Source organism: Fundulus heteroclitus, chromosome 22 (assembly GCF_011125445.2).
Source record: "Fundulus heteroclitus isolate FHET01 chromosome 22, MU-UCD_Fhet_4.1, whole genome shotgun sequence".
Taxonomy (NCBI): domain Eukaryota; kingdom Metazoa; phylum Chordata; class Actinopteri; order Cyprinodontiformes; family Fundulidae; genus Fundulus; species Fundulus heteroclitus.
The window spans coordinates 36,688,492-36,698,375 of NC_046382.1; the positions used below are offsets into that span (position 1 = coordinate 36,688,492).

General features: G+C 44.1%; 1 protein-coding gene across 1 annotated transcript; it reads left to right on the forward strand.

The window, feature by feature from the left end:
• The first annotated feature begins 2,982 nt into the window (after positions 1-2,982).
• LOC105933311 (protein FAM161A) lies at positions 2,983-9,673 on the forward strand. Its single transcript, XM_012872786.3, has 4 exons — positions 2,983-3,207; positions 6,281-6,549; positions 7,772-7,948; positions 8,325-9,673. The coding sequence occupies exons 1-4, from the start codon at positions 3,100-3,102 to the stop codon at positions 9,040-9,042; spliced, it is 1,272 nt and encodes a 423-aa protein (XP_012728240.2). The 5' UTR covers positions 2,983-3,099; the 3' UTR covers positions 9,043-9,673.
• The last annotated feature ends 211 nt before the right edge of the window (positions 9,674-9,884 follow it).

Sequence of the window (9,884 nt, forward strand, 5' to 3'; positions counted from 1 at the left end):
CTTACTGCCGGCAATGCAGACCAGACTCTGACACCGGTCATATAGAGACCTGACCGCCCTTATTAAAGGGCCCGGTACTCCATACTCCCGGAGTGCCCCCCACAGGATCCCTCGGGGGACACGGTCGAATGCCTTCTCCAGATCCACAAAGCACATGTAGACTGGTTGGGCAAACTCCCATGCCCCCTCCAGAATCCTGCTGAGGGTGTAGAGCTGATCTAGTGTTCCACGGCCAGGACGAAAACCACACTGCTCTTCCTGAATCCGAGATTTGACTATCCGACGGACCCTCCTTTCCAGAACCCCTGAATAGACCTTACCAGGGAGGCTTAAGAGTGTGATTGCTCTGTAGTTGGAACACACCCTCCAGTCCCCCTTTTTAAATAGGGGGACTACCGCCCCAGTCTGCCAATCCAGGGGAACTGCCCCCGATGTCCATGCAATGCCGCAGATCCGAGTTAACCAACACAGCTTCAGTAGTAACGTTTCATTGTTTCAACAGAGGCGCGGAACATGGTCCATTCAGACTCAATGTCCCCCGCCTCCCTCGGGACGTGTTCAGAGCTCTCCCGGAGGTGGGAGTTAAAGCTCCGTCTCACAGGGGACTCTGCCAGACATTCCCAGCAAACCCTTACAATATGTTTGGGCCTGCCAGGTCTGACCGGCTTCCTCACCCACCATCGGAGCCAACTCACCACCAGGTAGTGGTCGGTGGAGAGCTCTGCCCCTCTCTTCACCTGAGTGTCCAAGACATGCGGCCGCAGGTCAGATGAAACGACAACAAAGTTGATCATTGAACTCCGGCCTAGGGTGTCCTGGTGCCAGGAGCACATATGGAGACCCTTATGCTTGAACATGGTGTTTGTGATGGACAATCCAGGATGAGCACAGAAGTCCAACAACAGAACACCAGTCGAGTTCAGATCAGGTGGGCCGTTCCTCCCAACCATGCCCCTCCAGGTCCCACTGTCATTGCCCAGGTGAGCATTGAAGTCCCCCAGCAAAACAAAGGAGTCCCCAGGAGGGGCACTCTCCAGTACCCCTTCCAAGGACTCCAAAAAGGGTGGGTAATCCGAACTGCCGTTTGGCGCATAAGCGCAAACAACAGTCAGAACCCGTCCCCCCACACGAATGCGGAGGGAGGCCACCCTCTCGTTCACCGGGGAGAACCCCAACGTACAGGCACCGAGATGGGGGGCAACAAGTATGACCACCCCAGCTCGGCGCCTCTCACCGGGGGCAACTCCAGAGTGGAGGAATGTCCAGCCCCTCTCAAGGAGACTGGTTCCAGAGCCAGAGCCATGCGTCGAGGTGAGTCCGACTATCTCTAGTCGGAACTTCTCAACCTCGCGCACAAGCTCAGGCTCCTTCCCCACCAGAGAGGTGACATTCCACGTCCCAAGAGCCAGCTTCTGCAGCCGAGGATCGGAACGCCAAGGTCCCCGCCCTCTACTGCAACCCGTTGCACAATGCACCGGACCCCTTTGGCCCCTCCCATAGGTGGTGAGCCCATCGGAAGGGGGACCCATGTCACCTCTTCAGGCTGAGCCTGGCCGGGCTCCATGGGCAAAAGCCCGGCCACCAGGCGCTCGCCAACGTGCCCCACCTCCAGGCCTGACTCCAGAGTGGGGCCCCAGTGACCCGCGTCCGGGCGAGGGTACACAAAATCCATTAATGTTACTCGTCATAAGGGGCTTTTTTGGCTGCTCTTTGTCTGGTCCCTCACCTAGGACCTGTCTGCCTTGGGTGACCCTACTAGGGGCTTAAAGCCCCTGACAGCATAGCTAAGCCCCTGACAGCATAGCTCCTAGGATCATTGGGACACTCAAACCCCTCCACCACGGTAAGGTGGGAGCCCAGTAGCAGCCCAATTCGTCTCCATCATCTTATTTCAAGTGCACCTTAGCTTAGCTTATTTTTGGGGTAAAAATACTCATTCCATTGGCAAATAGTCTTATTTAGCTGCTCAAATCAAGGAAAAATACACTCATTTCAAGAAAATCTTACTTAGTTTTAGTTCCCTTTTTGCAGTGTGTCACTTCTTGGAGGTGACCTGGGTACCGTCTCATGGCCACATGATGCTGTGGGCTTGGGGCTGGCAGGGAATGAATAAATAAATAAATCATCAAGACAACTGAAAAAAATCTATGTGTGCAAAGCAGTGATTGCTGATCAAACAGAGGCCAAATAACAGACTTGCACACAAACCTGTGCATCTAAGACAGCTCTTACGCAGACAGGTGGTGGAAGAAATGTAAGAAGACAGGAGACAGATGGCAAGAGCTGCTTGGTGCACAAGATGGGCTACAGCTTCGAGAAAGCAAAGTAAAAGGATTATTACAGTTGCTGTGGTTGGTAGCCTGACTCTCCTGCTTCGTCTGTCAGCTCCTGAAGGTGTTGCCAGGTCTGTTTTCACCCGAGCTGCAGCTATAAGCCAGTCTGAAAAATCAAGGTTAAAAGGTTACTTTTAATAAGCCTTCACCAGAGAAAACTACGAGGCTCAGGGGTCTGACAGACAGGGATGAAGATCTTTGGACAACCCGGATCAAAATAGATGATGACAAAAAAATTTCATGTATTTGGACATCGATAAACTTTGCCAGTAGAAACAGTGGTGCAAATCCGGTGCAACTACACACCTCATTCTATCTAAAGCCTTACTGCAATTTGCCTGCTCTACTATTTGATTCCCAAACAATGTTTTAACTCCTAGTTGCGCTCGCAGAGCTCTTCCAAACCTCAACAGATGCAGCCTATGGATCAGCTCTTGTAGTGTTAGGTTAATCTGAAAATCCGACAAGGCAAAATTCACTCTGACATCGAACACACTCTGATAATTACCCCTCTGAGTGAAAAGCCAGAGGACCATCTGGCTCACCTGGCCAACGGTCCCACTGATGACTGTGAAATCACACTGGTAAGAGGATAACGCTGGCATGTGTGAAAGGGGGCGGGGGTGCTTGCTAATCGTTGCTGCTGTCTTAACAGGCTGTTTTGTTCAGCAGGTCAGTGGGTAGACTGGGGAGGACACACAGGCACTCGGCTCGGCCTCTGGCTGCTTCTGTGCAGGGAGATCTTTCAGAGAAAGCAAGGAAGAACATGGCAGTGATGTACCGATCGGCTGCTCTGGAGAACGATGAACTGAGGGCGTTGTATGGGGAGGAGAGAGCCATTTACTTTGAGAAGGACGAGGACTGCATTAGTGAGGTGAGCATTTATACCAAGAGTGTGGCTCAAATGCTGATGATCTACTTTTTACTTTTCTTTTGCTCTCATTTAACATGTGTGGTCATTTTATTTCTGTTTTAAGTTGCATCAGGATGGTTTTGATGCTAACTATCACTTCTTTTTAAATGTTGCTCAGCGATCAAGAAATCAACGAATAACGACCTGTTTTGTAGATGCAAATATAAGTCATGTTGCATAATTGTTCACAACACTGTGAGTGGACACTGAAAATGAAAATATAATTATTAAAAGGCTTAATTAATTACACACTGGTAATTACATAATGGTAAGTATTTTTGTTCGCATAGATAACTGAAATCTTCTTATTTCGTCCACTGTAGCTGAGAAGGTGTGTTAGTGTTAATAGTATAACTTAAAATACAGCTCTCAGATGTCACATATATCTGAGCTGCAATGAGCTGCACAGACACATGATAATGAGAGTTACTGAAGAGGGTTAAACCAAAGTTTTAAACTGTCATGTTGAATAAAAACACATTTTGGTTAGCATTTACTGCCATGAATCTCCTTGAGAAAATTATATATATATATATATATATATATATATATATATATATATATATATATATATATATAAGTCTATTGACATGATTCTGCAAGAAACTGAGATCTAAGCAGTGATTCAGAAAGAAATCAGCCACAGATTACAATTGGCCCAATTCACCCTTGATCGGCTCTGACTGGTGATAATGGGTGAAACTCTGGAAAACTATTTTTCCCCCTTTTTGTTCTATAAACACATCAACAGACAGCATGCATTTTGGTGCCCTCTTTTGGGTTTAAGTAAAATGTAGATAAAAACTAGATACAAGTGGTGGCTTTTCAAATGAGGGTGCTAATCAAAATACTGTGAACATAAATTACTAAATAAAAAGTAATTACATGCGATCTCTCTTTAAATGTGTCTAACTTTTGATTTTTCTGCTGTCCTATTTCATTTTGGCTTTACTTATGTTTACCTTTTGTGTAGGCCTCCTAATTTTATTGTTAATTATGCCAAAGGGGCACTGGACCGTTGTATCTTTTTACCTTTAGGCCTCCATATCACCTTATGCTGGTCTCTAATTGGATACATACAAATTCTTCTTGGCGCAGCTCTCTCATTCCGTGGCCTATCAGCGCTTTTTGCATTATTCTTCATCTAATCAGATTAATTCATGATACGTGTCAATCAAAGTCATTCCCCTGGCAGCTTAGATGTGCAGGCAGACATGTCACTTAAACTACAACGAAAAGACAGGAGACAATGGGGCAGCGAAAGAGAAATTGAACATTCTTTTACAAAATGAAAAAAAGAAGAAGCAAATAACGAAACTTGGAATCTAGCAGCAGGCAACAGACTGTGAACAAATTTATGCTTAAGTAGATTTTATGTTTGTGGGTTAATCTCCGTCGTCTAGATTGGAGGATAAAAAGGCCTCTATCAAGGAACTAACACGTAACTCTTTTTTCCTTTTATGTATCCACAGAAAAAAATTGCAGATCAGATCTAATTAATAAATAAATATTGGAAGCTAGCATTGGCCTAGAAAATCCTCATATATGCATATAAATGATACTCTAAAGCAGGGCTCTGCAACCTTTACTATCCAAAAAGCAATTTTTGCACTCAGTCCAGCTAAATAAAAATTTTTCAGAGCCACTAATGTTCCATGAACATCTTGAAAAAAAAAACAACAACTCATAATTTTTTACAAAGATCTTTTTAAATAACCAATTTTTTTATTTCTGTTTCTAGGTTGTAAAATAATGAAAACCTTAAAATATTTGCAAAAAGAGGATGGACACACTTTCTGCTGTTGGATGTTAAATTGAAAAGATATAATAAATATAGATCTTAAAAAAAACAACTTACTGCCACTTTTCGTGTCATTTTAGTTTAGTTTATTTTGAGCATGCAGTGCGCCAAGAACATAACAACAACAGTTAATACAATAAAACATTGCTGCACAATTAAGTAAAAAATAAATAAAAATTAACATAAATCTCTCCAGGCAACATAATGTATGCAAATGCTCAAAATGGAGTGAGAGGAAATCAAAGTTATTAAATCCCACCCCAAAAATAACACAATCACAAGTCAACAAAAAACTGCTTCCTTATTGTTCCACTAAATAACTGTTAGAATTTTATGTACATGAGTAAAACCACACGTACATATTTATACATATTTACTACAAGTAATGATGATTTACAAATATAAACAATGGCAAAAAGATTACAACACAACAGTGAATTTCAGATCCCAGAATACCAAAGGGGTGAGTAAGTAAAAACATTTTTTATAGCAACTTTTGCATGACATCAACATCACAAAGTGCTTCCTAATAAAACAACATCAAACATAAGCACAATACAATTTCATATACAACCTTGTTAAAAGGCTTTTTAAAAAATTCTTCAATTGTTTCTTACATGAAACAACACACCTCGTTGTGGATAGCAACAACCTGAACACTGATAAACCTAACTGTTTCTATACTGTGACAAGATCTGCTGTTTATAGAGGCATCTGAAATGACAAATACATCAACTCTGCTTTAGTTCAGGCCCCAACCTGCTCCACTGTTCATCCCCACAAACAGAGACTGAAAAACTTCTCCTTAGTTCTTACCTTTGGAACTGTGAAGATCCTGAAACCTCTCACACCGTACCACTCATTCTGCTGTGAAATTCAATCCAATTGTTCCATGAAAAAAAATGCTAAGACATTTTTTTGTTATTACACCTATATTAAAAAAAACCCTTAGTTGGTTAGTTATCACTTTAGCCAAAGTAGTTAAGAGCCATTGTGGAAGGTCCACAGAGCCACTTGGCGCCCTGGAGCCACAGGTTTCAGACCCCTGCTGTATAGTTTTTGTGAGTTGTGATTTAAAGTTAAACAATAAAAACAAAGTTTCCTATTTTATGTAACGTCGGCTTACACTAGGGCCGTCTGAGGGTTTGTTTGTGCGGTAGTAAAACACATCCTCAGCAGTCGTGTACGATGTGCACTTAAACCTCTCTGTTCACTGAACATCCAACCCCACAGGAGAACGATCAGGATTCAGAGAGTAGCGAAGACGGAAACGGCGGCAGGGGCGTCCACAGCTCTCTGTCGCTGGAAAACTACGTTCTGCAGAAAGAGGAGCGCGTTTACTTCTCCAACCAGGAGTACTACAGGAGGCTGGAGGAGCTAAAGAGCGCCCACCTGAGGAACATGGCGGAGCTGGAGAGGATGTACATCAGTCAGGGACAGGACAGGGAGGAGGATGAAGCTCTGGGAAGAGGAAGAAACAAAGAGGCGAAGCAAACGCTCTGGTCAGAAATGTTAACTGTTCCTTGTTCATGCTGAGACGGGAGGCTTTTTTAAGATGTTAATACCAAGTAGCCGTTTGAAACTTCTTGTTTAACCAAACCTACGTTTTTATGCTAACTGCACTCGTATTCACAGGTAACCGTTCACCTACAGGTTTTGTCAGGTTGCTACCACAGACCTTAAAGTATTTTGGTTGGATTTACATGATAGATCAGCACAAATAGTGGTACGCTGGGAAGTCGAATGAAAGTGATACACTGTTTTCAATTTCAGGATGCATTCAGGTTCATCCCTATTAAATCTATTAAGCCCTTAATGCAAACACTTGCTTTTAGCAGTCGCCCAATTAGTCTATCTGAGTCATAGTCACTGTGCATCCAGGTGATCTGTGAATGCTTCAGGCATTTATCAGGAGCACTGGTGAACAAACAGCATGACGAAGACCAAGGAACACAACAGACAGGTCAGGGATGGAGCTGTGGAGAAGTTTAAAGAACAGTTACGCTATAAAACTGTTTATCTCACAGAGCACAGTCACCTAAGCCATCAGAAAACGTCAGACAGAAAGTGCAAAACAACGGCACGCCTACCAAGACATGATAGGTTTAGGTTCTGCTTGACGTGACAGTATGTGCAAGGAGAGCCTTTTTCAGAGAAACAGCCGTGGTAACTCTGGGGGAGCTGCAGAGATCCTTTGCTCAGGTGGGAGAATATGTGGAGAGGAGAACTGTGAGTTTAGCCTGAAAGTTCAAACCTTCACATTTGCCAAACAGAACAGCAGCTCCATAAGAGCATGGCCCAAAACAGAGGAGTCAGCTGGTCAGGTCAGGACAGCGTGGTTCATCTACGTCTGAAGAAAAATGCGAAAGTCTTGGAAAGGGAGCACAGGTGGTTCAACAGAAGGGTGTAAGAAGCTTTTGATACTAAAAATATGTAAAAAAAAAAAATTCCTACAATTAGCAGAAGGGGGGCATCTCTCTAACATGTCTTGACCCGTATCCTCCCTCAGTTTGACAGGTGTGTTAACTAGTTGTGACTCATCCTCACAAACATGCTCCGCTTTGTGTTGGTCAATCCCATAGAAAGTGTGGGAAAGTACATTTGTGTTTGTTGCAACATAACAAGATAGGAATATGTTCAGTACATGGAGTATAAAACAAAAATAATAATAATAACAAGAATGTAGGTTATTTAATCGGTTACTTGCAAATATTTCCATGACAGGAAGGGGAACGTCGCCCTCTTTGGCAGCGGCCCCGCCAGGAGACTGCAGAGGATTAATTCCCAGGAGGAGCTGGACTTCCGAGACACATCAAGCGGCTCTGACCAATCAGAACTCAGCGGAGAGGATTTCTCAGGAGAACTGGGTTGGACTTCCAACCAGCGGCAAACCTTTCAGAGGTTGGTTCGACAAGTCCCAGAAAGTTTTTTTTTTTTTTTTTTTTTTAAAGTCTGGTATTAAAAAATCTTCCTACATTAGAAGGGAGGCCAAAGTTGTCCTAAGATGTCTATATCTATAGATTGTTGATGGTATATTTTTGGAAGTACCACCACAATTGATAACTTAAACAAAAACTCTTCTTAGACTTTTGGTGCTGTCCTCATGGTGTGCCTGCAGAGTAATGGAATATGGTCCCGTGTTGAACTAGTGCATTAGCAATGCTTCTAGTCTGGGTTGCAAAGTCTCCATCTCCGATAGCTTTTGGGTCAAGAGTTGAAAAACCTCGGAGCCGAAGACTGAAACCTTTACAAATGATTCTCATCTGTTTTCATCCAGAAACATCTTCCACAGTCCGGAGCGCATGACGGCCAAGAAGAACTTCAGGTTTCAGCCAAAAGCTTCCTGCCCCAAACCACAGGCAAGAGCGTCCCGTCAGCCAGGTGCCAGAGCTCAGTCCAGTTCCAAATTCACCGTGCCCAAACCCTTCCAGATGATGCTGAGAGAAGAGGAGAGGAAGAGGCACAGGGTGCGCACGCGTTCCGAGGTGGAGCTGGAGAACACGCTGCTGAGGCAAGAGCTGGAGGAGCTCCGGGAATGCCAGAAGAAGTTCAGAGCATCGCCCGCGCCGGCTCACATCCACCTGCCTCTGTATGAGGTCATCAGCCGTCGCCAGAGAGGCAGCGGTAACAATAACAGTGAGATGAGCACGGCGCCTTTCCAGTTCTTGGAAAGGGAGAGGAGAAAGAGGGAGGCCAGGATAGCGGCGGAGCTGGGCAACTTCGGACGTGGAGAGGAGCGACGGGGCTTCAAGGCCTCGCCCCTGCCCAGCTCGGTGTACGGTAGCAGACATGCCAAGAGCCCAAACCGCCCCCGCCAGCTTCAGACTGTCTTCATGATGGAAAGAGAAGCCACAGAGGGCCAAAGTGATAAGAGCTCAGACATGGAGCTGGGTGTCCAGCGGTCAGACGACTTCAGCAGGACCCAGAGATGTTCACCATCCAAGCCAGTGAAGAAGCAGGTGGAGCTGTCCATTGAGATGAAGGAGAGGAGGTAGGCCTTCGCTGTCCTAGTCAAAGTCCAGGGCAGCAGCATCTGCACACGTCTGCAGCCAAGCGGATCACAGCTTCCCCTCACTAACAAGTTGCTCTTCTGTAGTGTTAAAAGACTGAGTTTGCAGATGGTTCAACAGCAGCTACAGTCATATCGAAATAATTTAGAAGATGCATTTCTAAGAGGCTCTTCTGTCAGATTAAAAGCACCGTTTGAAAAAAGCGACAACCTGTTAGCCGTCCCTAGACATACTTTTCATTAAGTCCCCATTCCTGCATCAAAAATGTGTTTTTTTTATTGCTCTGATGCAACATTCTAATCTGAAATTCTGTGTTTTTATTAGCTGAGAAAAAAAAATCATAATTAACAGAAATAAAGGTTTCATAACATCCTCAGTCTGTGTTAATGTATATAATGTGTTTCTTTAATGAACAGAGTCACTGAAGCAAATGAGCTTTTCAATAATATTCTAATCTATTGAATATGCCTGTCTCTGTAACATTGTTAGTAGCTTTTGCAGTACACATCTTTATGAAACAGCGGTACATGAAGTAATGCACAATGATGTTTTAGAGTACTATTAGCCTTGTAGTAAGCCATCTGCCCTGTACAAAATAAAAGTGACTTATTTTGAAGCCTTTCATTCCTGTTTCTTAATGTTTCTCACCCTAGCGGCATGTGCAGCGTGCAACATTTGTCTCCGGTTAAAAGGAGCGTGAGAAGAAATAAAACTTAGTTCAATTGTTGTAAACAGCCCTGTGTTACCAGGAGACAGTGAAGGCTAAACTGTTCTAGTAATTGGGTGTTTTTATATTTTTAGATAGTTAGGCTACTTACTGATCATTC

Excerpts from the sequence above, each read along its gene's own strand:
- LOC105933311 (XM_012872786.3), top strand. The coding sequence starts at position 3,100 with ATGGCAGTGATGTACCGATCGGCTGCTCTGGAGAACGATGAACTGAGG. Across the intron at positions 3,208-6,280 it reads ACGAGGACTGCATTAGTGAG|GAGAACGATCAGGATTCAGA; the intron begins GTGAGCATTTAT and ends CCAACCCCACAG. Across the intron at positions 6,550-7,771 it reads GAGGCGAAGCAAACGCTCTG|GAAGGGGAACGTCGCCCTCT; the intron begins GTCAGAAATGTT and ends TTTCCATGACAG.